Source organism: Eptatretus burgeri, chromosome 18 (assembly GCF_056783735.1).
Source record: "Eptatretus burgeri isolate ZD-2024b chromosome 18, Ebu_testis_v1, whole genome shotgun sequence".
In the NCBI taxonomy this organism is placed as follows: Eukaryota; Metazoa; Chordata; class Myxini; order Myxiniformes; family Myxinidae; genus Eptatretus; species Eptatretus burgeri.
In genome coordinates this window covers 18,638,159-18,666,119 of record NC_140978.1, presented here as the reverse complement: position 1 = coordinate 18,666,119, position 27,961 = coordinate 18,638,159, and the positions used below count along the sequence as shown (strand labels likewise).

Here is a 27,961-nt window from a genome sequence, read left to right as displayed (position 1 = left end):
CGTCTGAATCTGTAAACTACTTTTTGAGATATTGTGCTCACAGGGAGTCCTCTTTATACACTCATTCACCTTAAGCTTTTTAAGAACTTACACCAATTTTCAGTGAACGTTTCATCATGTTCGTGTAAACTCTTTTTCATGGGGGCGAAATTTTTTTGAACTTCTTCCCAGAAATAAACTGCACCGTACCCTCTGTGCTCACGTTTTTGTGACCCTCGGAATGTCAGAAAAGCCGGACACCATTAATACGAGCAAGTGATGCTCATGCATCGAAGAAATGTAAAATGCTTACGTTGGAAATTAAATTAGATATAATAAAACAGTCTGAGAGAGGGGAATTGGACATTCTCTACCCTTTTCCTTAAAGGATCTATGTTCGGGACGATACTTGAGCACAAGGTGAGAATTATCGATTCACAATGACTACGCGGCAGCATTCATTCGGTCTTGCCACGGGAGGAAGGTACACACACTGTGACCTGAGGAACTGGTGGCAATACTTTGGAGATGCCAACCATTTGCTGCAATCTTTCGGAATCCATGTCACATACAAACATTGGACAACACTCCTTGCGGAGCTGTTTAGGGCCAAAGACAGGGTGAATAGACGCAACAAGATGAACGTGGTCTATGAAATCCCCTGTCAAGACTGTGATTCCAACCATGTGGGCCAGATGTCCAAGCGACTCACAGCATTGTTAATATGCAGCACCAGCAAGCTGTAGCATGCGGAGATAAGCTTTCGCCGGTGGTGGCACATTGCCCAACCTACATCACACCTTCGTGTGGGAAAACATGGCAGTTAAAGCTTTGGCACCTAGCCGAGCCAGCCGGGAAATTCTCGAAACATGGCTTTCGGGCACATGGTCGAAGTTGATCAACTGTCATGTCGACCTGCGTGCTGTCTATCGAGGATTATGCAATCGCCCACAGCCCCACCTGCAGGTGTGAAGGTCAGTCCCGACACACAAACCCGAGGCAGACATGAAACACGACACCAAACTGGTGACCCAAACATCCAGACCGAAAGCAAATACACCCCCCCCCTCTCCCCCCAACTCCACTCTCTTTATTAAATCTGTCCCAAACCTCATGCTGATTTGTCCCTGTCAGCCCAATCATGATGCGTAGCCATTCCTATCAGACATAATAAGTGCAGCTAATGCCTCTGCAGCTATCCATCTGGTGTTTTATTGTTACCTCCGAGGATGGAAGATCGTGTTCTTCTGAAACGTCAGGATTTTTACAAAGAATTTTATCATGCTTTTTGGCTCTGTGCTTTTACTCGCCATACAAATGTGTCTCATGTGCTGCATGTATGTATGTGGGTATGTGCGGGTATGTCCATTATCTCCCCAGGGGTATATCCACCATCATAGACCACCTGGGTATTGTGTGGTTATGTCCACCTTCTCCCCAGTTTGAGTACCTGGTCTAACTGGGGAGAGGATGGACATACCCACACAATACACACCTCTGATGCAATTGGCAAAAACTGGACGGTGCAAGCAGCTGGCTAAAGTGAGCAACAAACACCACTCGATCCCAAACACCACATACGCATATTATGTACAACACCCAATGAGAACCCCAACACTCACACAACCAACACCTAATCATGCCAAACCCAGACACGAAACCAGCCATGTTTGTGTCCCAGAAACACAAAAACAACAACAAGCACACACATGTGCTCATCCACACACATACAATACCAGATCACGTGCAAGTAAAAACAAAAAAAAAAGAGCAGAGCACCCCTTCAATGATGTGATTTGATGTTTATTTTGCTTTTGTAAAATAAAATAATAATAAACTAGAAGGGCACTCGGTAGAGCGCATACCTACGCCACATAATCCCTGATCCACGCGAACACATCGGGGGCCCAATACATTTTTGAAATATCATGCTATACAGTACTATATCGTTTTTGGCCGTAATCTCTCAATGGTGAAGAATCACTTTTAAAATTAAATAATTCTCATATTCAGATCCAGATTTAGATATTCACCAAAATCGAATTAATTTGTCCTTGCCAGACACCCAAACTGTCCACAACTTTTTGAGAGCAAAACAGACAAACAAGCAATCAGACAGACAGAAAGAAAGGGGTGAAAACATAACCTCCTTCACCTTCAGTAGCAAAGGTAAAAAGCTCTCCTCCATTTGACCGAGCACCAGCACGTGATCAGAAATGAGTGGTCGTATCAAAATAAAAACGGGACACAGGCTGAGATTCGGAGTCTATTGTGCTTGAGGAAGCCGGCTGTGAGGCTGGTGAAACGTCGCCTGAGACCGGGTCTGCTCTTGCTTTTTTGCTCAAATTAGCGGAGTCAATCTCATTTTTAGTTTTCGTTGGAAGCGCCTTCTTCTTTAAAAAGTTAAAAAAAAAAAATAATACATATCTATATATGTATACATATATAAATGTATTGTTATTGTTTTAGAAAACTGATGTTATGTTATGGTGTTGTATAGATAGTCGTTGGTCCCTTGTCAAGGGGCTGTTCAGGGGACACGTATTGGCTAGGCTGTATTTTTTACAGTGTAATGTCCTCCCCCTTCCCCCTCTGTTACTTTCAATCATTCCTTCTTCACACCATCCGTCCATTCCCCTACTGTGCCTTTCTCAATCCACCAAACGTCATTTCAACAATCCCTCCTTCATCTCATCGGTCAACCTTCGGCCCCGTGGCTGATTGGTCGTCCCTCAGTCTGGTGGAATCCCTCTCCATTGGCACATTGCTTAATTCGGCACGTTCGATCCGTCTGTGGGCGTTAATCCATCGGGCCGATCGGATTACCTTCACTGCATGGGACTATGACCATTCTCACATGCATGTTTGTGCCTGCGAGGGATGGCACTTCTCGCAGGCATAGTACAGTTCAGAACTGTGCGAGTGGACATTTTTCACGTGCGGGGTAGGGGGTGGGGGCTCTCATCACGGCGTTGGGCACATGGGGGGATGGGCGGGGCTGCGTTTGAAAGTTCCCCCAGAATGGCGTGGCATTTTCCACAAGTGATGTCATGGACCTGCCCCATTGGCTGCAGGCCAATGAGACTGAGAGAGCGAGAGAGAGGGAGAGGGAGAGGGAAAGACTCGTGGAAGGAGGGAAGAAAGGGCGGTGTGAAGGTGAAGAGAAAGGCGGAAGCAAATGGGACAGGCTCGCACGAGCCGGGTCGAAAAGAGCTCTTGAGTGAAGGAGAAGAGAAGGCAGAAAGTAGACAGAGAAGGCTGAGAGAAGAAGCAAAAAGCAGAAGTGCACGGGACACACTTGCACTCGCTGGGATGAAAAGAGCTCCTGAACAGATGGCTCAGAGACGCAGAAGGCTCGAGGGAGAAAAAGAAAGTTCACAAGAGGAAGAGGAAAAGCTCACGAGCAGGAGGGGCAGAGAAAGACACACAGAGAAGGCTGAGGGATGGAGAAGGCTCGTGAGAGAAGGAGAAAAAGAGTGTGAGGGTGAAGAAAGGAAGGTTTTATGAGCAGTTAGTGTCAAGCTTCTGTGGGGGAAAAGAACACTTCTTCCACGGACGTCGTCCTGCCCTCTCGATCCTGTCAGCCACGAAGGATGAGGAGGGTGAACAGCAGCACTTTATTGACGGGGGCCTGAGGACGGAGAATCTGAGGCAGAGGACGGCGAGTCGTACAACGAGCTCGCATATCTGGGACACCCGAGATAACTCGCCTACTGGGTCTGGGCCCCAGAAGCTGAGGCAGAGGAGGGTGAGTCGCATATCTCGCTGGCATATCTGGGCACCTCAGGGATGTGGCTGCGTGTCGCCATCACGCCACATTGTCACTACCTATCTTCCCCACCGATTTTCTTCTGCATTCTCATATATTTAGGCTGTGTGTGGTGAGGGAGAAAAGAAAAGTCTATTATTTTCTTTTCTTCATATTTTACTTTTGTATTATTTTAAAGTTCTTCTTGTTTTATCCTTCTCACCTGAACAAATGATGGCCAAATCTTTTGTGTAAGATTGAAGAATATGTGTTTTGGTTAAATCTGCTCTTATGTGCCTTTTGCTTTCTTGCTTGTTTGTGTGTGTGTGTAATAAATAATTTGTTTGTTGTTATTTCTAATCCGTCTCGGTTGTCTTTTCCTTTATTTGTCCGACACAGTGCACAAGTATTGTTAGACGGGAAGTTCTACCCTAATAATTTGCTTTGGTAGCCAGCACACACTCACTAATGCTCGACAGTAATCAGAGTGTGCACTGAGGGCACGTGACCCTAATTGACCGGCCGTCCACAGTAAGGTATCACGCAAAGTAGTGTAACCCTGCCCGGGTTGGCCATGCCAATCAACGTTCATGGTTGTCGAGCAACCTGCCGGTGCGCAGAGTTATCTGTGCCCGGCAGCCTCAGGACCGGACGTTTGGGAAGGACCCGAGTGCTTACCCTTGTGATGAGTCTCGAATCCTGGATCCGCGACAATATATGTGTTTCCTAATTGTCTGAGATATAAATTTAGTCGAACAATGAACATGGGATTTTTATCTTTTGCGGAAATGGCTCAACACCCACATTGTTAATTAACATAAATTTTGCATGTAATGGATAATGAACACATCTTGAAGCACTGTGAGCTTATTATGGTGATCAAGATCATTAAAGAAACTCAGCTAACCAATGTGATAGTTATATACAGTGTGTCTGCTTGGTCTATCAGATTTCAAGGGAGTGGTGAAACCATCAATTCCTTGACCCCACCTCCCAACCTCCGCCGCTGCCGGCTCAAGCGGAAATGTTGCGAAGAACTTGCGCTTCATCTTACCATCCAGCGTAAGCATACATCCCAGCATAGAAAGCCAATGGGAGGCCCATGACATCCACGTCCCGGCCTACAAATGCTTCTTGGAAGTTTTCCGTGTGCTCTGTTCACAGAAGCAATATTTCATGATCACAAATTAAATTACTAAAGATTAACTGATACTAATTTATAAAGATAAGAAACATCATCACACCAAAATGAACAGCACAACCAACAATATATGATCCCCCACCAGACCCTCCACCATCCATCCTATCATCAATCCATCAATTCATGTGTATCTCATAAGTGTCTATGTTGAAGTTATTGATTGCACACTAAACTTTGTTGAATGTTTTGTTTGCTGCTCCCTTCTTGTTGATATATTTGCAACTTTTAATTTTTTTATTGTTATGGGTATTTTTAATGGGCCTTAGTATCCGAGCTGTGATTCGGCTACAGTGTGGTTCTTCAAGATATTAAATGTCCATACACCAAGTCCTGTGAAAAATCAATTATTTCCTTTGCATCCTGTGAATTTTGATATCATTGTATATGCGGTTTGTTAAGGTCGTGTAATTCGGATGATGCACTACTCTTTGTACACGCTAACTAAAATATATTTATAGTGTACAAAATGGAATGAAATGTATAGAAACAAATATTTTGATGTCATACAATAGTTGTTAAAAAAGTTGGAGTCTGAGGAATGTGCCAATGCAGACACGAGCTCACCAAATCCAAGGTGTATCACTCCAGGTATGATGACAATTGACAGTGCCACCAGCTTACAGCAAGTGAGGAAGTTCTGAAGTTTGGCAGTCCATGAAACACTCATGCTGTTCACAAACATAAGAAAGGCTGCCGGAGGGGGGGGGGGGCAGAAATGAGGCAAATCACATTTTCTTAACAAACAAATCTTATTTGTACAAACTCAACGCGCCTACCCATCCCTTCGCTGATGGATTCAATCTGAAGACTTTACAAATGTACTTCACAAACATATTGCATGTCTATCTGTGAATCTCAATGAGGATGTACAATAAAGTGAAATGCGAAAAAAAGAGAGGGATATTTTAAAACACGTAGTTGTTGGTGTCGTGGCTGGAGTTGTTTGTGTGTTCCTTCCATGGAGTTTTACATATTTTTCTAATGCTTCGATAAATGGCACTGCATGTGTGTATAAGTTTGTGTGTTCCTGCCATATTATTCTAAAATCGAAAGCATTCCTGTTGTCATCTATGTAGATAAGCCGGTAGGAGACATGGGTGGTCGCTATATAATTGCATACTAGTCATACAGTTTTTGATGGATCGGGCTGAAATTTTTTGAGAGTTTGATTAAAGTGCGCATAAAAGCGTGGAAGCCGATTTTTGAAAAAAAAACAATATAAAAATATTTTCAGATTTTTTCAAAAAATTCAAAGTCCCGTTGCTAGGCAACGGTGGCGTCCATAGCAACGGTGCTCAAAAGCATACAACTAGATCCTGGTATGAACCTACCAGTCAAGTTTCATCAAAATCGGTCGACTCCTCTGGCCTCCAGAGCTGTTCGTAACATACAAACATACAGACGGAAAACCTGAGAATAACGGTAGTCTAGTGACCACCCAACAAACACACAACACAGAGATGATTGTCCATTTGTCTGTTTGCGGTTGACGCTGATTGGCTGTTTCAGGCTTGGTGTAATGTTATTGGCTCCTCGCATAATTGAAAAATGTATCGTATATGCTTATTAAAGGCTGTTATTCGAAATCTGATTCCGCAGTTGACAATTGTAACTCAATACCAAAATAATTTCGTCGAAATCTACGGTGAAATTGGAAAAAAAATATCTGTATGTATCGGTATACCACGACATCTTTTTCTTTCACTGGCGACGTATTTCGCTCCGCAAAAAACGTCTGCTCATGGTTTTGAACTCTACCCCTTGCCCTGTACCTTCACTCGATTATCTGCCGTTGGAAAGGTGATCATGATTTACTTGGTTGGAAAAAAACCGTTGCCATGGTTTCATATTCCATTCAAAGCTCTGAGTGAAGAAACTATTAGGGATGGGAAATTAAAAAAATTATTTTCACCACTCTTCCTTCTTCTTCCTCCTCAATCCTCTTTCAATGTCATCGATGATCAATCTCATTTCATCACTCCTTCGATCTCATTCCATCACTCTTCCTTCTTCTTCCTCCTCAATCCTCTTTTGATCTGATCAATCTCATTTCACCACTCTTACTTCTTCTTCCTCCTCAATCCTCTTTCAATTTCATCTCACCACTCTTACTTCTTCCTCCCCCTCAATCCTCTTTCAATCTCATCTCACCACTATTACTTCTTCCTCCCCCTCAATCCTCTTTCAATCTCATTTCACCACTCTTGCTTCTTCCTCCCCCTCAATCCTTTTTCAATCTCATTTCACCACTCTTACTTCTTCCTCCCCTTCAATCCTCTTTCAATCTCATTTCACCACTCTTACACCTTCCTCCTCAATCCTCTTTCAATCTCATGTCACCGCTCTTACTTCTTCCTCCCCCTTAATCCTCTTTCAATCTCATCTCACCACTCTTACTTCTTCCTCCCCGTCAATCCTCTTTCAATCTCATTTCACCACTCTTACTTCTTCTTCCCCGTCAATCCTCTTTCAATCTCATCTCACCACTCTTACTTCTTCCTCCCCGTCAATCCTCTTTCAATCTCATCTCACCACTCTTACTTCTTCCTCCCCCTCAATCCTCTTTCAATCTCATCTCACCACTCTTACTTCTTCCTCGTCAATCCTCTTTCAATCTCATTTCACCACTCTTACTTCTTCCACCCCCTCAATCCTCTTTCAATCTCATCTCACCAATCTTACTTCTTCCTCCCCTCAATCCTCTTTCAATCTCATCTCACCAATCTTACTTCTTCCTCCCCTCAATCCTCTTTCAATCTCATTTCACCACTCTTACTTCTTCCTCCTCAATCCTCTTTCAATCTCATTTCACCACTCTTACTTCTTCCTTCCCCTCAATCCTCTTTCAATCTCATCTCACCACTCTTACTTCTTCCTCCTCAATCCTCTTTCAATCTCATGTCACCACTCTTACTTCTTCCTCCCCCTCAATCCTCTTTCAATCTCATCTCACCACTCTTACTTCTTCCTCCCCCTCAATCCTCCTTCAATCTCATCTCACCACTCTTACTTCTTCTTCCTCCTCAATCCTCTTTCAATCTCATCTCACCACTCTTACTTCTTCCTCCTCAATCCTCTTTCAATCTCATTTCACCACTCTTACTTCTTCCTCCTCAATCCTCTTTCAATCTCATTTCAACACTCTTACTTGTTCCTCCCCCTCAATCCTCTTTCAATCTCATCTCACCACTCTTACTTCTTCCTCCTCAATCCTCTTTCAATCTCATGTGACCGCTCTTACTTCTTCCTCCTCAATCCTCTTTCAATCTCATTTCACCACTCTTACTTCTTCCTCCCCTCAATCCTCTTTCAATCTCATCTCACCACTCTTACTTCTTCCTCCCCCTCAATCCTCTTTCAATCTCATTTCACCACTCTTACTTCTTCCTCCCCCTCAATCCTCTTTCAATCTCATTTCACCACTCTTACTTCTTCCTCCCCCTCAATCCTCTTTCAATCTTATTTCACCACTCTTACTTCTTCCTCCCCCTCAATCCTCTTTCAATCTCATCTCACCACTCTTACTGCTTCCTCCCCCTCAATCCTCTTTCAATCGCATTTCACCACTCTTACTTCTTCCTCCCCCTCAATCCTCTTTCAATCTCATTTCACCACTCTTACTTCTTCCTCCGCTTCAATCCTCTTTCAATCTCATTTCACCACTCTTACACCTTCCTCCTCAATCCTCTTTCAATCTCATGTCACCGCTCTTACTTCTTCCTCCCCCTCAATCCTCTTTCAATCTCATCTCACCACTCTTACTTCTTCCTCGTCAATCCTCTTTCAATCTCATTTCACCACACTTACTTCTTCTTCCCCCTCAATCCTCTTTCAATCTCATCTCACCACTCTTACTTCTTCCTCCCCCTCAATCCTCTTTCAATCTCATCTCACCACTCTTACTTCTTCCTCGTCAATCCTCTTTCAATCTCATTTCACCACTCTTACTTCTTCCTCGTCAATCCTCTTTCAATCTCATCTCACCACTCTTACTTCTTCCTCCCCCTCAATCCTCTTTCAATCTCATCTCACCACTCTTACTTCTTCCTCCTCAATCCTCTTTCAATCTCATGTCACCGCTCTTACTTCTTCCTCCCCTCAATCCTCTTTCAATCTCATCTCACCACTCTTACCTCTTCCTCCCCCTCAATCCTCCTTCAATCTCATCTCACCACTCTTACTTCTTCTTCCTCCTCAATCCTCTTTCAATCTCATCTCACCACTCTTACTTCTTCCTCCTCAATCCTCTTTCAATCTCATTTCACCACTCTTACTTCTTCCTCCTCAATCCTCTTTCAATCTCATTTCACCACTCTTACTTCTTCCTCCCCCTCAATCCTCTTTCAATCTCATCTCACCACTCTTACTTCTTCCTCCTCAATCCTCTTTCAATCTCATGTCACCGCTCTTACTTCTTCCTCCTCAATCCTCTTTCAATCTCATTTCACCACTCTTACTTCTTCCTCCACCTCAATCCTCTTTCAATCTCATCTCACCACTTTTACTTCTTCCTCCACCTCAATCCTCTTTCAATCTCATCTCACCACTTTTACTTCTTCCTCCCCCTAAATCCTCTTTCAATCTCATCTCACCACTTTTACTTCTTCCTCCACCTCAATCCTCTTTCAATCTCATTTCACCACTCTTACTTCTTCCTCCCCCTCAATCCTCTTTCAATCTCATTTCACCACTCTTCCTTCTTGCTCCTCCTCAATCCTCCTTTGATCTCATCATTTTCATTTCACCACTCTTCCTTCTTCTTGCTTCTCAATCCTCTTTCAATCTCATCTCACCACTCTTCCTTCTTCCTCCTCCTCAATCCTCTTTCGATCTCGATCAGGAGCAGGTCCAGAACAAGCCTTGAAAGTCAGTAGGAAGTGGGAAGGAAGGCTGTTGGTAGTGATGGGACTTGAAATGCCAATTCACATTTCCCATCCCTGGTGGGGTGGGGAAGGAGGCGGTGGGAGGAGAGAGGGAAAGGGGTGAGGTCGGAGTCTGGAGGGAGGGTGGGGTGGGAGGAGGCAGGGGGAGGTGTGGGATGAGGGAGGGGAACGGATGTAGTGGGTGTAGGTGGGGGGACAGATGGGAAGGGGTGGGTAGGAGTCTGGAGGGAGGGGTGGCGGTGGGGTGGGAGGAGGGACCCAGCATTGCCAGGCAATGCCGGGTATATTTGCTTGTAGAATAATAAATGTTACCATAGGAACCACTGCATTAAGCTCCCAATGCCGCTCCCCCCTCTGAAATCCCAGAAAAAGGGCTTTCAAAACAAGCATCTTCAAGATTAAACAGATATTAATTTTTGTTCCAAGTAAATCGATAAGTCGATCATCAGCTTTCCAACGGCACCATTTCTATTATTCTAAGAGTCCAGCAGGAACCCTTTAGAATGAGGCACGACACACGGGCAAACAGGCGCCTCTCTTTTTAGTTATAGACTCTCAAGGAAAAGCTTGTGCATGCGTCACATGTTGGATAAGCACATTTGGTGACATCATTGTTATTTTACATGGATGAGAACGACGTAAGAGACAACATGTTTACTCAGATGGGAATGCCAAACAGAAACACAGCAAATTTTATTGAAGTTCCGATCCCTCCCTACTTCCACTTCTCCAGATACGATTTTCCTTCTTTGGATGTCCAAGTCCAAATCTCCTGGTTTTCTTTCTTTCGCAACTTCTGAGCTGTTTTTTTTTCTTTTCTTTCCCTTCCCATTCTTCAAGACCACTGCAACGGTCATTCGACTCTAAATGTGCACACCTTCCTGCAGCATTCAAGATTTACTTACTTGTTCCAAGGGCAGCAAGACACTTGACCGCCAACTTTGGGGATTGACACGGGATGAAGATGGGTTCAAGGATGTACCGACCAAACGCCAGAGAGATTAGAGCATTGGCAGCAGGCCTGAGGTTTAAGGTCAATATAAATAAGAAAAATCATGTGATTCCCTGGTAAACTATAAACATTTATTTCTATCCGATCAACTGCTGTCCTCCATTTATATAATCTGTGCTTCCAAGTGTGTGTTACCTCCAACACCCAACCAATCTCCCCCCAAAAAAACATTTTCAAGCTCACCGGATGATGATCAAATCGACCCAGAGTTGAACGAATGCAGGAAGAGGTCCAAACGCTTCCTTTATGTACGTATAGTGTCCTCCAGACTTTTTGATGCATGTTCCCAGCTCAGCATAGCAAAGTGCACCTGGTAGGGAGCAACACTGCGATTCACATCGGTTATGAATGCTGCTTCCTTACGACACTCCACTTCATCCCAAAACAATCATGCAAGAGGAAATTCACTGACTTTGTCCAACACAAGTCTGACTTGCAAAGGTGGTCATCAGTATTTGTCCCGACCTCAAGTACTCCCATAAGGCCAAAAAAAATAAAATGTTGCATTGGCGTAACGGGTCACTGAAAAATAGGGTAGGTCGGTCGGGATCTTTTTTTTGTTTTTTCCTAATAAATCCCTCCCAAAATCTCCCCCGGCTCGAGTACCACCCTTTTTGTCGGCGGGTTCTGTCCGAAACACTTCCGGGTTTTTGCGATCGCGATCGCAATCAACAAGATACTTGAAAACGATACCAAAACAACAAAAATAGCAATAAAATAGGGTCGGCAAAATTTTTCGATAGCAAAAAAACAAAAAAAAAAAAACGTAGGGTCGGCGGAATTTTTAGGGTCGGGCGGATTACGCCAATGCAACATTTTTTTTTTTTTGGCCTAATTATGCTCTTGCTTTGTGAGCGAACAGTTTGTACAATCAGATGCATTGAAATAACGTCATCAATCACTCAATCTATAGGTGATTCATCAATGCGTGCGCCGCACATCAGATGGACGTCTGCCAGCATTCGTCGGTGGATGTTAAAGATCCCATGGTGTACTTCGCGAAGAGTAGGTGAGCCATCGCCGGCACCGTCGCAAATTCCGAATTCCTGCCCTAACCAGCAGAGGGCATTGCATCGGTGGCACATCCATGCCCCCCAGCCAATGATATGATCCTGCAACTTTGTGCTGCATTCGAACAAAGGAGAAGAATACTCTATCGAGAATTATTTTATCACCAACAGCGTTAATAATAATCACAGTTTGAAGTTTCATTCCCACTGGACGGTTTAAAAAATAAATTGCACTTGTATTTGTGGAACATCCTCGAACACCTTTATCTTTACATCTGAACCCTATAAGACACTTCCTTACATCTACAAACATATATATATATATATATATATATATATATATATATATATATATATATATATATATATATATATATCATATGCGATTTGTTTTTTAGAATCTTAAAATACAAGGAGCCACGTGAATCACTGTGTTGTGATGATGGTCATCAATCATCAGCCTGTTTTCAGTCAGTTGCAGGACGAAGGCATCCCTTAACTCGAGTTTGCACTGTTGGCATAATTGCAGGGATTTGGACAGGGTGCCAGCCACAACAAGCCTAATCTTCACGAAAGACACAGTGTCAGTGGGATCTCCATTATCCACCAACAATCACCGCTGGTCGACAGGCCCTCCATCTTGAACGTCCTTCTGATGGATGCCGCACACCATAACGCATCACCCTGCGTGCAAAACACCTGGTTTACGGTTTAAAGTCAGGTCGAGGTTCAAATCCAGGCTAGACAGCTCAAACTACCTTGAAGCTCAATCACCGCATAAAGGCGAGAAAAAAAAAATTGCGGAAACATTCGGATTCCCATCTTACCTGGTTCAGTCACACAAGGAAGGGGCAAGTATGCTTTGGTACAATTATTGAAAGTGGAATGTTTCTTATTAACCCAAATTAAGTGGAATTTCATGAAATCAAATCAAATCAGTGGAATTGGGATTGGTGTAGTTGTCTTTTCTACTGAGCGTAGTCTGTTCTGTTGTTTAAACAGCTTGATTACCTCCACCACCAAAGGTGGACGGATGTTATGTTTTCACTCCTGTTTGTTTGTTACTTGGCAAAAATATTTCGACAAGTATGTTGGTCCGTCGTGCCTGTTTGTTGCATAATTTTTGTCCAGTTTTGAAACAATCGTTCTGAAAATTTTTGTGTACGTAGAACAGCCAACTACAGCATTGTGCATTTTTGATCAGGATGCGGAACCTTATCCTGGAATGTTTTTTTTTAATGATCCTTTAACATTGGAAGATAGGGTCAATGGAAATGAAAGAAATCAAGTTATATCCAACTTAAAAATCACTTCTTTCTCTCCCAGCCATGACTTTCTTTCTGTTAATAAAAACCAGTTTTTGTTCGTTTTCTTTCTTTCTGTTTTTTCTTTCCCTCCCTCCTAGCCGTGACAGTAGATGATATGCCACAGCAGCGTTTGAATTGTTCTGTTTTGTCAAGTGTCGTTCTTTGAGTGATTTCTAGTTTGTCTAAAAGGATAGCACAAAAGGTTATGGACAGATTTGGACCAAACTTGGTGGACAAGTTGGGTATGTGAGAACAATTAATTTATTAGATTTCGGTGAAGATCCAAATCCGGATTAGTGTATAATAAATAAAAAAATGAATTTACAAGTAATTCTTTATCAATGAGAAATGCATTGCACGATATTTCAAAAAGTTGTGGACAGGTTATGACAAAACTCGGCGGATGAGTTGGTTTGGTGACAAGAGCAAGCGGATTAGATTTTGATTGGTTGAGGTCCGAATCCAGATCCGGCCTATCAGTGGGAAACGTACACTAATCAGCCTGGTGGAGGTATGCGCTCTACTGAATGCTGTTTCTAGTCGTTACTTCGTTTCCATTTCTAAACTAGCTGGGATGATCATCTCAATAATATTCAATGCAATTGTAATTTGTGCTGGCACGGTGGACTATACCGAGAGATATATGCACTCGCCTCGAAGCTGTCTGGCCTGGGTTCGAATCTCGACCCAGCTATAAAATGTCATCCCGGTGTTCCACACGCAGGGCGATTCATCAATGTGTGTACCGTCCCTCAGATATGCATTAAACGAGGTTTTGCATGTCGGTGTGAGGGCATTGGTTTGTGGATGTTAAATACCCCATGGTGTCATTGGTGAAGAGCAAGTGAGTCATCACAGACACCCTGAACAAATTCGAAATTTCGACCCACTCAGTCGGGTATCATGTTTCAGAAAATGCTTTGGAGCCTTTTTTCGAATGAATGAAACGTCATTTTATATGAACTACCACTAACACCGAAAAGAGAAAGGATCCCTTGTAGCTTTTCGAGTAGTCTTGACTGGGTTTCGTTGAATCATATTGGTGCTTCGCGTGGAGGGCATTGCGTAATGCTTCGGATGGTACATTAAGCCGGCCATCCCCTCTCTGTTAAAGATGCCATGCTACATTTGGAAACTAGTTCGTCACTGTGTGAGTTCGGCCACAGCTAACAAAAATTGAAACATTCATGCTTACATTTTTAAGTTGCAAGACACCATCCAATTCCCTATACATTAATCTGCTATTTCCAGAAACTCGGCTGTCCTTTCATCCTGGAGTATGCGCCGGAAGAGACATTGAGCGTCAGAAAAGATTATTTTTTTTATTCTCCACAAAATTCACATCCACTATCGTGGACGTCATACGACCATAGATCCATGATTATGATGACGGAGAAAGTGTGACGAACGAGCAGAGATCCGGGTCCCCGTCACAGGCTCGTTCGGTCATTTCTCAAAGCGGTCATGAACGTGCGCCACCAAAGAGATGTTCACGGCCCGTGAGGTCGGATTACCAACATGATGCAATAGTGAGCAAAAGTTAGCTCATCTACATCGAGCACGGTCACACCATCTCACCGAAAAGGGACAGGATCCCGCAGGCCGCCCATACTATCAGGGACATTCCCACGCTGCCAGTGTGGGCCAGGATTCCTTTTGGAGATATGAAGATTCCACTTCCAACGATGGTGCCGATGATGATGGAGATTCCGCGAAATAGCGTGATCTTCTTTTTCAATACCACCCGCTCTCCATTGGTACCCCCGGCAGGGTCCAGGGTGGCCGCGTCGGCTCCTTTTTCCCGGGAAGCCGTGCAGCCAGGTAGAGGCATCGTGTCCTTGCCATCACGGCTCGCATGGTGGACGTCGTAGGCCGCTCGTCTGTGGTTCTTCATGTCGGTATGACGACGCACCCAGCGAGTGGTGCGCACGCCTGCAATGCGCTGTCGCGTCTCACTGCGGTTGTCACGACGCCCTCCGCTTGCACAGCTGATCAACGTTGCGCAGGAATGAGGTGCGAATGCGAACCTGTCATTGGCTGAACGTTGCTTCCAATGAAACGTGGCAATACCACTTGGAACATCCCGTCTGTTACAAGGATACTCACCCTTACATTCCAGAGAGGGTGTTAGGGCGGGACGTAGTTTGTTGTGAGTGTAAAAAGTGGGGACTGAAGGTGCAGCAGACCTGAGCCCTAACTGCTTGGTGTCGTACCTGTAAACTCAATTATACCTGAGCTTTGTCTGCTGGGTATGACCGGCAAATTGTATTTGACCCCATCAGTGGCTTAGTCTCGACAATTGATGTACAACTTATAATGGTTCACAATCTTCTTCTTCTTCTTTAACAGGTACAATTATTCCCACTCGTGGGTGGGGGGAAGTTTTTTGGCCCAAGTCTTTCATGAACTTGCTGGCCAGGCATAACGCTCGACCAAATAGTTGTGGCAGAATTTGGTGTCGGTGCCCGGTCACCTACTCTCGCAACAGGGCACCGTGGGGTCTTCAACGTCGGTCTACCGACTATAATGCTGATAGATGGGACACCCATTTCATGTCCATCCGAGGGACAGCATACACATTGTGCTGCACAAACACCCGACGGGTCACTACCAGAGAATGCACTGCATATCTGGATTAGGTTCTTCTGAATACTGATGGGAAGAATGGATCTGGAGCTTGTGCATGTAAAGGGTAAATTTAAAATGATGGGATTTACTATTAATCATGCTGGGATGTCGGTTGGAGGGGGAGGGTTGAGAACTATATGGGCTGTGAGGGCCATCAATAATCGCTGCTAATAAGTGTGTGTGTGTGTGTCCTCCATAACTCCAAAACTAGAAAACCTAGCAGCCTGAAACTTAAGGGACTCCAAGGAAGCACAAGAGTGAAAATTGGGTGTTTGAGTTCATTAAAATACCCATTTTGAAGATAATTAATGGCCTTATTTAATTACTTCCTTCATCAGGCGCATCCTCGGCCACCTCGCTCTCTATGGGGTCTTCAGGCGTATCCTGGGTTACCTCACTGGGGTCTAAAGCCGCCATGTTTTTTGGCCTGCTCGACCATGCCTTGACTTTGAACAGGCTGTAACGATTTCTTAACGATGAAGTTTTTTTTTTTTCCACATTCCTCACTCATATTATCGAATGCCTGTTCATCATAGCTACGAATCGCTGGGTACATTGCAATATTTATAAATGCCCAAAGACGCCGGCATTTGTTGCATTATTTCATTTCCGCAGATGACGTTACCTTGATAATCCCTTAAATTAAGCCAAATTACAAAATTTAAGCTGAAGACGTGAACTTAACAGCAGTTCCGACCGCTAAAAAAGTGTTTGTTTGTTTAATTCAGACATAGTTTGGACATTGCTAACGCTTATCAACCATTTAATTGGAATGCTTGCTTGAGTGCTTAAGCCGCTTACCGAACAAACCACAGTGAATGGCGCTGCAGTTCCTGTCATGGACGGGATGGACTGTCCGCAGTTGCTGCGAGGTAAAGCATGTTCTGATAACACATTTTCGCTACAGCGCATATTTAATTAAACAACAACAACAAGCATGCGGGAATTGTTCCCTCAACCTCTTATCTTCACAGGATAGGGTGTCATCCCATGGGGGTTGTGCGACCGGTGTAAAGTTCCAGAAGGTTTGGTTCATAATTTCTCTCTCTGCTCCCGGTACGATGAGTCCAGATAGTGTCTACTGCATTCGGTCTGTGTCATGGGGATCACGTGGTCAGGTCTGCCAAATACATTTTCCCATCCACCACAAAAGCACCCCCGGTTCTGTTGATCAGTGTTAAAATTCATTAAAGAAACGGGGATAGCAATTTAAGCCTCCAGGATCCATATCCGAGGTGTTTCGGTGTGCAGCGTATATAGAGCTTTGGGGCTCTGTAATCGCCATGAAAACCCCAAGAGAACAAAAGAACAACCGAATGACATCATTCTCAGTGAATCGTTCACTCCCTGTGGACGCTTTTGTTATGCCATGTTATTCAGAGCGAGTCGCTCACGCTCCTTTCATTCAGAGAGTGGTTCGTGCCCTGTCACTCAGAGGGAGTGGTTCATGCTCGGTTATCCTGAGTGAGTGTTTCGTGCTCCGTCATTCCGAGCAAGCGGTTCGTGCTCCGTGATTCTGAGCCAGCGGTTTGTGTTTCATCATGCTGAGAGCGGTTCATGCTCCATCATCTTGAGTGAGCGGTTCATGCTCCATCATTCTGAGCAAGCGGTTCATGCTTTGTCATTCCGAGAGAGCGGTTCGTAATGTCATTTTGAGCGAGGGGTTCGTGCTCCATCATTGTGAGTGAGAGGTTCATTCTCCATCATTCTGAGCGGGTGATTCATACTCCATCATTCTGAGTGAGTGGTTCGTGCTCCATCATTCTCAGTGAGCGGTTCGTGCTGCTTCATTCTGAGTGAGTCGTTTGTAATAAGTACGATCCTGACTGCAGGAGAAGTTCTAAGGTGCATCGGGAGATGGATAATGTCCTGAAATGTTTCAAGGTCTATGAACAGAAAATGAAACAGCCACTCAGGTCTCCATTTTGAAATACAACAAGCGAATCGGCCTCCATTTCATCTTCTGAGCCTTCAACCTCAACTGGTCAGCCTGCCACACCTGAGTATGTCTGTTCCAAGCAATATGTACTGTATCCAACCCCAATCATGAAAACACTTATTAAAAAGTAATTCACTTTGTTGTACGTTTTATTTATGCCTTGTTTTCTGCTTTTTTCCCCTCCTCACTCCCCCCTGCTTCCTCACCTCCCACCCCTCCAACTTCCCCCTGCTTCATTTCCCCCCCCTTCCTCACTCCCTCCTGCTTCATCGCTCCACCACCCCTCCTCGGTCTCCCTACTTCCTCGCTCCTCCACCCCTCTCTCTTCCCCCTCAGTTTACCCATTGTCCAGATGGTGGTTATATCCAGTTTGACCCACCCCTCACACTGCCTTCCCTTTCTGCACTCCTCCACACTCCCCTCTCCTTCCTCAATTCCATACCCCACCTCGATATCCCTCCCTCTCGCTTCTCCTCTCCCCTCCTTGTCACTCTCCCCCACCCTCCTTAATAGCCCCATCAGCAAAGCGACAGGTTGTATTTGCTCATATATACTTATGAGCAGGTGTGTCTGTGTGTTCATAAAGCATAACTCTCTGCTAACTTCCCTACCTCCACCCCTTTCTCTCTTTGTACAATCATACCCCCACCCCCTCCTAATACAGTGCAGTACCATCTTCCCACACCTCTTCTCTCATTATCTCTTTGGACTTATCCAGATAGTGGTTATCTCCATACGTGTCTGGATGGTGGTTATGTCCGGGCAGTGTTTGTCTCCAGACGTGTCTTGGTGGTGTTCCGAGTGGTGTTTGTCTCCAGACTGTGTCTCAGTTCACGCAAGATGCTTTTTTAAGGCGAGGTTGCGCATAGAAATTTTTTTATCCATTATCATGTTATCAGTTTCGGTGAATATGCATGACTTTGCCATGTTGCCCAGCTTGTTCAAGTACAATTCGAATGACTGACCTTCAGACTCGGCGAATTTCCAGAACTTGAATCGCTCATGGACAAGGTTCTTCCACTGGTTGCAGTATGTCGAATGTCTCTTTGACAGTTTTGAATACCTTCAAAGCAACCACTGACTCAAATGGGAGGTTCTCATATACATCACCAGACCACAGCATCTGGCCCAGCACAGTTCAGCAAGATGGCGACCTGTTGGTAGTCGACTTGAGGCTGGCAGCCTCAAGATAGCAGTCAAGGTCCTTACTCCAGCATCACCAGTTCTCAGCTACATTCCCATCTAGCCGGCGATAAACAGGCGGTTTAAATTCCATCACCATTGATGAAGAAAATCCCGAATCTCTGACACCATATAATGATGACGGACATGAATAGGATCACCTTCCATAGACCAACTGCCGGATTTATTGGCACATGTGCACACACGTACAGGCCAGAGGAATACAGCCAATCTAACAAGTATATTATTCAAAATGTCATTACAATGATGAGCAGGCATTCGATAATATGAGTGAGGAAAGTGAAAGCAACAACTTTGTCATGAAGAAATCATTGCGGCCTGTTCCAAGTCAAGACACGATTGAGCAGGCCAGAAAACATGGCGGCTTCAGACCCCAGCGAAGTTACCCAGGAAACACTTTAAGACCCAGAGAGCGAGGCGGCTGGGGATCGCCTAATGAAGGATATAATTAAATATGGCCGTTAATTATCTTCAAAAGGAGTGTTTTAATTAACCCAAACACTCAATTTTCACTCTAGCACCTCCTTGGGGTTTTCTTAGTATGCATGCAAAGTTTTAGGATGCAAGGTTTTATAGTTTTGGAGTTATGGAGGAGACACACACACACACACACACACACACACACACACACACACACACACACACACACACACACACACACACACACACACACACACCCTTTTATTAGTATAAAATCATGATATTTTGTACACCCATTAAACCACCTTACACGCCTCCCAACATTTTGCTGATGTATCACGATTGTCCACCCTTTGCATTCTATCTTACACCTCGTTCTTACTGGCATCTTTTGTTTGTCCATCTCCATTTACTTTCTACCTCCGCCCTGCTGGAGGTGTTTTCCTGCTGTTCCCTTTGTTGTGTTGTGTTCTGATTTTGTTCTGTGTCATAGCTCTTCTATGAGCCTAGATCATTAATATAATAATAATTTAAAAAGACAGAGACCCAATGATGCCAGATTTGCTTATGGAAACCCATGCAGTGCATTTCTGGTTACAGTGCAATGGCCTTTCAAGAACTTAAACAGGAGAACTAGAACCCCCAAACACTGTTTTTAGAGTTAACACGACCACTTAAAATAAAGTGGGCCTCGTCAGATAACCACACATTACTCAGAAAATTTGGATTCCCTACGCATTCATTTCTTAATCCATTCACACATCATCACACAAAATTGTTTATCATTGTCTGTTGGTTTTTCCTTCCCTTGCATGCATGCAATACTGTTACATTTTTAGTTCTTGGTTCAGAATTATTTGTGTATTTGAGAAAGATAAGTTCAATTCTTGAGATCAATGACGTAGCGATTTCCTGGGGCTCCTCAAAGTTGCCACTTCAGTGCTTTCTCGTGATCTTTCAGTTCTCGGGTGACAACACTTTGAGCAATTAAGATGTTGGACTGCAGTGTGGGACGTAAACCTCTATGTACATCGAAAAATAGCCCCAGACTTATCTGGAGCTAATCTGGTCTCGAACTTCTTTCTGAATCATGTTTGAGTCTGTTTAAATGACTGTGGCAAAGTAAGACTCCACAATAAAGATCCTTTATTCAATTGTCCAAGCTATCTGATGTTTGCAATTTTTCCTCCAGATGATGCTTCATACAAACCTGCAATATAAAAAAATTGCATTAAAAAAATGAAAATTTCACTTAACTTTCAGATGGTTGCAATTTATATGAAACACCCTGTACTAATAATTGGAGCGCTTAAAAATTTTCGGATCCGAATCTGGATCAGGATCATCACCAAAATCTTATCAGTTCGTCCTTGTCACACAGCCATCCTGTCCACCAAGTTTCATCCAAATCCGTCAATAACGTTTTGAAATATAATGCAATATCGTTTTTCACCCCATCCCTCAATGCTGAAGAATCAGTATAAAAACATTAAATAATACTAGTATCCAGATCTGGATTCAGATTTTCATCAAAATTGAATCAGTTCTTCCATTTGGAATTTCCCACCTGTCCACCAAGTTTTGTTAGAATCCATCTATAACCTTTTGAGATATTGTGCTATATATATCGTTATTGGCCCTATCTTTCAATGATGAAGAATCACTTAAAAAATTCTCGTATCCGGATCTTCACCAAAATCGAATCAATTAGTCCTCGTCATACACCCAACCTGTCCACCAAGTTTCGTTCAAATTCATCCATAACCTTTTGAGATATTGTGCACTCTATCATTTTTGGCCCAATCTCTCAATGATGAAGAATCACTTTAAAAATTCTCAGGTCCGGATTCGGATTCGGATCATCACCAAAATTAAGTGTTGTTGTTGTTCTTGGCCGGTCACCGACATACACACAAAATTTCAGAACAATTGCTTGAAAACTGTGGCCAAAAATAGTGTAATAAACAGACAGACAGACAAATGCTACAGATCAACATACTTGGCGAATTTTTTTTTTCGCCATGTAACAAACAAACAGACTGGGGTGAAAACATAACCCCCTTCCACCTTTGGTGATGGAGGTAATAATGCATGGATTCACCTAACATTGGAAACCACTTGCAGTTTAAGGGGAAGGGTTAGTCGTAAATTTTGAACAACAGCATTTTCAAAGGTATTACAAAAAAAATGTAAATGTACAAAACAGAGTTCAAAACCCACTTTTTATTCACAATCTACAAAGATAAATGTTTCTCTAAATTTCAATGTTTATCCAAGAAATCGGCACACCACGAAGTTAAAATATTTATATCTTTTAGAAAATGTCTTGTCTATCATGAAATTTTCAAATAAGTTTTCAATTAGAATTCCTTGTTCCTTTTAATGAACCTTGATTGGTTCTTCGGTGGTTTGTTTGGGGTTACTAACTTCCCAAGTTTCAGAGGAAATTTTGAGACTTCCATTCTCAAAAAGAGTTCACCACATGGTTATAACTGCTGGGAATAAAGTCTATCCTCGATATTTTCTGAACCCACAGCTTCCTCAAACACTTATCTTTTTGAGAAAACGCGTAACGTGGAATGGAAGCACAGTGATTGTTGTAACAGCTTGGAACACCATTAATGATGATTCGGCATGGTGGTACATTCCGCAGTGGCTGACTGTATCACACTACTTCCCAGCATGCACGTGTTACGTGCTTTTGCGGTAATGACGTCATTGTGAATATCCCCCATTGCTGGTTTTACACAACAGTGATGAATGCATGAGATTGAATTCCTGCAAGGAACATGAAAACATAATGGAATGCCTGAAAATCGATGCAATTGTCAACAATATGTCGAAGATTTACCTGTCAGCTCCATCGGTAACAATAACTTTTTTTCTCCTTTATTAACCTCCGCCATCGAAGATGGATGGAGGTTACTGTTTTCACCCCTTTCTGTTTGTTGTTTGTTTGTTTGTGAACAGTATTACGGAAAAACTCCTCGACGGATTTCGACGAAACTTGGTGGGGGAGGTTAGGTCTGGTCCAAGGATCACGCCATTAGATTTTGGACTTGGTTCAAAATGCAATATGGCCGCTATGGCGGCCAATTTGAAAAAATATTTGAATTTTTTTTTTTTTTGCATTTCTACATATTTTAAGTGATTTCCACCCCCCCCCAAAAAAAAAATTGTTAGAGAAAAAAAAAATTTGCAACTATTTTCAACAAAATTTCGATTTTTTTTTTTGCATTTCTACATGTTATAAGTGATTTCCAACAAAAAGCATGCCAAAATTATAATTGCGGCTGATTTTGGAACTTCAGGTGGATATACCCACGTAAATTCAATTTCTGTCTCAAGGAATGAGACAAATTTTACATACTCAATTCATTATGACGAATGAATTGAGTATGTAAAAGTTAAAAGTAAAAGGGAAAGTTGCAAACTATAACTCTGTGAGCACTGTTGACGTCAAATTGAATGAATAGGATATCAGGTTCACTTGAGTGACCTAGTATTATTGGCGGCGGAGGTTTTGCACTCTACAGAGTGCTCCCCCTCGAGTTGAAAATGTGGAAGAAATGACAAGTCGCAGTTACGACCAATCCCACTGGTTATAAGAGTGCAGTACAGGCACAGTTCGAGTCAGTGCAGCACAGGATGGCAAAGTTACGTGTTCATGATCAACATTGGAGACGTCAGAGGCAAAACATCACGATGAACTCAAAATACAAGAGAACAGGCATTGACATGACTCGGCGCAGTGCTCTCGCCTCCTCACCGACAAAACCAGTCAAAGCAAACAGGGAGACATCTAGCATCAGGTAACACCTGTCCCTTATACAAGCCAACAGCGACACCTAGCCTGTCAATATAACAATGTAACGAACAAAAAACACATGGCAAGCCTAAGGATTGTAATATTACTGATATTGACAAACAATTGAACTTATGATGCTGTAAAAACGCATTCACGACTGGTGACTGCATTTGATATCATTTCAAGCACCGAGAGCGTGTTTTCTTCTGTCGACTGTTATTTCCTGTCGGGTTAGCTGCTTGGAATTTATTTGTCCATATTGCTCTGTGTTCCAAAAAAAGACATCACATGCATATTATCAGACTCGGTGATGGAATAGAGCATCCGCTCTGAGTCCGGGAGGTCAGCGGTTCAAATACCGGCTGGATCATACAAAAACATTCTAAAAATGGTACATGCTGTTATCTTGCTTGAATCTCATCATTTGAAAAGGATAGAGCACGGACAAACAACTGTTGAGCGGGCTTGATGCATCTAATGGCTTCCTCTTGTGTTGAAGTTCCTTGTGAGAGACCTTGGACAGGCCATCACTCGAACACAGGACATTCGAATGGCTCGTTTTTCCCAGAGCTGGTGCTTCGCGCTTAAGACCCCACCAATCGCAGATTCGCCATTCGCGGACCCCACGTATTCATAAAGTGTGACCTGCTTCTTCATTCGCGCTTCGCATATTCACAGCTTTAAAAAAAAAATTCTATTTAATACACCTTAGGACTGGTCTCCTATATCCACTTGGGAAATGGGAAATCAGCCAACATCACAGCACTACATAAAAAGGTGCAAAAACAGATCCCTTTAACTACAGCCCAATTCACTTACTGTACTTCTGATCATCAGCAAGGTCATGGAATCCATCATCACAGTTGACATAAAATTATTCCTTTTCTCCAATAGCCTCATCTCAGATCACCAATTTGGATTCAGACCTGGTCACTCTACTTTGGACATGTATGTTGCTTCTATATCATGCTTCTTGTGATCTACTTTGGCCTCAAGCTCTTCCATGTTATTAATTGAACTGCTGGCATTGCTATATAATATGTTTAACTTTTCCCTTCCTGAAATTCTATTTTCTTGCCTGACCTTACTCGTCACAATTACATCATCCGTTCCTTCCTTAATACCTTCCCCACCCTCCACTGACCTAAAAAAAAAAGTCTGAATTCCTTCCTCAATTCCCACTGCAAACCTTGCTGCCCCCTTTCTATTCAATATACGGCCATCATTCTGCAAAACACTCCTTTGTCCCTGAAATGATTCCCACTGCTTCTTTAAATATAAAACCTTCTTCCATACACCATGCTGCACATTCACCACTGCCTGAACTCACTGCACTTTCATCACTGCACACACTTGCTGCACCCTCGCCACGACCTGCATTAGCTGCCCCTCACCATCGCCTGCTCATGTTGCACCCTCACCAATGCCTGCTCATGCTGCACCATCACTGCCTGATACCTCTGCACCCTCACCACTGCCTGCTCCTGCTGCAACCTCACCACTGCCTGCTCCTGCTGCAACCTCACCACTGCCTGCTCCTGCTGCAACCTCACCACTGCCTGCTCCTGCTGCAACCTCACCACTGCCTGCTCCTGCTGCAACCTCACCACTGCCTGCTCCTGCTGCAACCACAACACTGCCTGCTCCTGCTGCAAAATTACCACAGCCTGCTCCCACAGCAGCATGACCACTGCCTGCACTCGCTGCCCTTCACCACTGCATGCACTCACTGCCCCCTCACCACTGCCTGCTCCTGCTGCCTCTCACCACTGCCTGCTCCTGCTGCCTCTCACCACTGCCTGCTCCTGCTGCCTCTCACCACTGCCTGCTCCTGCTGCCTCTCACCACTGCCTGCTCCTGCTGCCTCTCACCACTGCCTGCTCCTGCTGCCTCTCACCACTGCCTGCTCCTGCTGCCTCTCACCACTGCCTGCTCCTGCTGCCTCTCACCACTGCCTGCTCCTGCTGCCTCTCACCACTGCCTGCTCCTGCTGCCTCTCACCACTGCCTGCTCCCATTGCACCCTCATCACTGCCCGATCCCATTGCACCCTCACCAAAGCCTGCTCCCACTGAACCAACATGGCTGCCTGCTCCTGCTGCACCATTATCACAGCCTGCTATTGCTGCACCGTCACCACTGCCTGTTCCCGCAGCACCATCACCACTGCCTGCTCCCACTGAACCATGACCACTGCCTTCTCCCGCTACACCATGAACACTGCCTTCTCCTGCTGCACCATGACCACTGCCTGCTCCTGTTGCACCATCACCATTTCCAATAACCTCAGCAATTTCACTCTACAATCGTAACCAACTATTTAATTATCTACAAATGTCTCACATTCTGCTACTTCCTGCAAATTATCTATGCATTCCTTCAACCTAGTAATAACTATCCTCAAGTGGGCTATTTCCTCACACTTCCAACAATAGTGTACTCTCTGCTTCCCCTATTCTTGATGTGGCCCACATTGAGCATCTATCATATTTTATGGACTCCTCTTCCTTTCTCCTTTGCTCTCTATTCATATCCTTTTTCACCACCATATTCCCAAGGCCCCAACTAACTTAAATGCTGAACTTAACACGAGGCCTCCCCCTGCTTCTTTCAATAAACTAACACAAATACTTGCTAAACCGTTATGCAAAGAAATACAACCTTTGTAAATACAATCCCACAACCCGTGACACAAAACTCAATTACAAAATATGCAAAACAACACATAAAAAGCACTTATCTTGTTCTGCCTGAGGAGCTTAAACAGCCGCGTGTAAACAACTGGAAATGATGCCTTCACAGTTGTTGTGGTTGGTAATTGGGTTTTTTTCTGGGTGAAGGAGAAGAGATATTTTGTTTTAATTTGTGAGGGAGGAGAGGAAAATGATTGAGGTGAGGGTTCAGAAGTAACAAAAACTGGAACTAGAAGGGCACCCAGTGGAGGGCCTACCTCCACCATGCAATGCCTGATCCACGAGGACACATCTGGCCCAATACATTTTTGAAATATCATGCTACACAGTACTATATCATTTTTGGCCCAATTTCTCAATGGTGAAGAATCACTTAAAAAAAAATTGTCAGATCCGGATCTTCACCAAAATGGAATCATTTCTTCCTTGTCACACCTCCAACATGTCCAGCAAGTTTTATCGAAATCCGTCAAAAACTTTTTGAGATATTGTGCTACATATAGTTTTTGGCTCAATCTCTCAATAGTGAAGAATCATTTTAAAAAAATTTAGTAGCCGGATCCGGATCTTCACCAAAATCTAATCAGTTCGAAGTTGTCACACACCCAACCTGTCCACAAAATTTCATTGGGATCCATCCACAACTTTGCGAGATATCCTGTACACAAACGAAATTGCTCGTTGAGCAAGGAATTGCTGGAATAACTTTGTCATATCACCATGATATCTGAAAAAACAAAAACCTGGAAATCAATTTGGTTCTTATAAGTCGATAGTGCTACTGCTTCATGAGTTATAGCACTTAGTTTGGTCATGATCATAACTTGGAAGTCAATCGAACTTGAAATGGCATTTTTATTGCAATTTGAAATTGTTGAACCGACCCCCCTGACATTCGACCCCCAACGGCTAAGAAGGGTGTTGGTGTGACACCCCAATGAGCCATATGGTTGGATGCAGAATTGGAAGATGCACATTTTGGATTTGGTTTAAAGTCAATACGACCATTTTAGCGGACGTTATTGCGAAAATAAGAACTTCGGTGACCTTTTAGAAATCTTAGAAATTTTAGAAATCTGGCCGATGTTGACCTTGGGCCTATGTTGACATTTTGGTCCATGTTGATCTCAAAATTAATTGGCTGGTTACATTCAGTGACCTGATTTTGAAATCTTCTTCAAATTTCAAGTCAATGGGATGAAAATTGAGGATTTTAGAAATCTCACCAAAGTTGTTGACCTTTGGTCTATTTTGACCTTTGACCTCAAAAACAATAGGCTTCTTCCTTATGACAACCTCTACCATGTAGTGAAGTTTCGTGAAGATCGGTTTAAAATTTTGACATGTCGGCAATAGACAGACAGACGGAATAACAAAATCGATTGCCCAATATATTTGAAAAATCTTCGATTTTGCAAGAAACAAATCGACAGAAAGGGGTGAAAACACATAATTTCAGGATCAGCCAAGCAGTTTGGCCGGATGACCGGAATGAGCTTTATCATCCCCTTTACCAGTCATGAGCAGAACGTTGCTGCCAAATTTCAACCGGATCAGCCAAGCAGTTTGGCCGGAGAAGTCGAAATGGGAGACGGATGTACGGATGGATGGGTGCACAATGAGAATACCTTATACTGAGAATGAGAATACTCCTTCACCGTTGGTGGTGGAGGTAAAAACAAAAGAGCAAAACACAACAAAAATGGTCTGGGGAACTTAGCTTAGAATAACTGGAAGGAGAGTGCACTGACCAGTCATCCACATGTGCCAATCCCTGAACCAGAAGATCAACTTGCAGTGGGAGCAGGAAGTGATGATCGTGCAGTGAGAACAGGCAATGATGATGTGTGCAGTATGAGCAGGCAATAGTGGTGGGTGCATTGGGAGCAGGCAGTTGTGATGGTGCAACGGGAGCAGGCAATGGTAATTGTGCAGCAAGAGCAAGTAGTGGTGATGGTGCAGCGGGAGCAGACAATGGTGATGATGCAGTGTGAGCAGGCAGTGATGATGGTGCAGTGTGAGCAGGCAGTGTTGATGGTGCAGCGGGAGCTGACAATGATAATGGGGCAGTGGGAGCAGGTAGTGGTGAGGGTTCAGCCGGAGCAGGTACTGGTTACGGTGTAGTGATTGG

The 27,961-nt window shown here is 43.7% G+C and overlaps 1 protein-coding gene across 4 annotated transcripts in view; it reads right to left on the bottom strand.

Annotated features, from left to right (window-relative positions):
* LOC147008665 (cystine/glutamate transporter-like) overlaps nt 1-27,961 on the bottom strand; it is a 47,620-nt gene that overhangs the window by 11,419 nt on the left and 8,240 nt on the right. For 2 of the 4 annotated variants that reach the window (XM_085864663.1, XM_085864664.1), the window contains exons 3-6: nt 11,007-11,133; nt 10,717-10,832; nt 5,493-5,618; nt 4,782-4,881 (exon numbers count right to left, since the gene is read on the bottom strand). In XM_085864663.1, the coding sequence (XP_085720789.1) occupies nt 4,782-4,881; nt 5,493-5,618; nt 10,717-10,832; nt 11,007-11,133 (469 nt within the window). Of the gene's footprint in view, nt 1-4,781; nt 4,882-5,492; nt 5,619-10,716; nt 10,833-11,006; nt 11,134-11,235; nt 11,868-14,718; nt 15,236-27,961 lie in introns of those variants that run through there. The other 2 variants (XM_085864662.1, XM_085864665.1) reach the window with 2 other exon arrangements.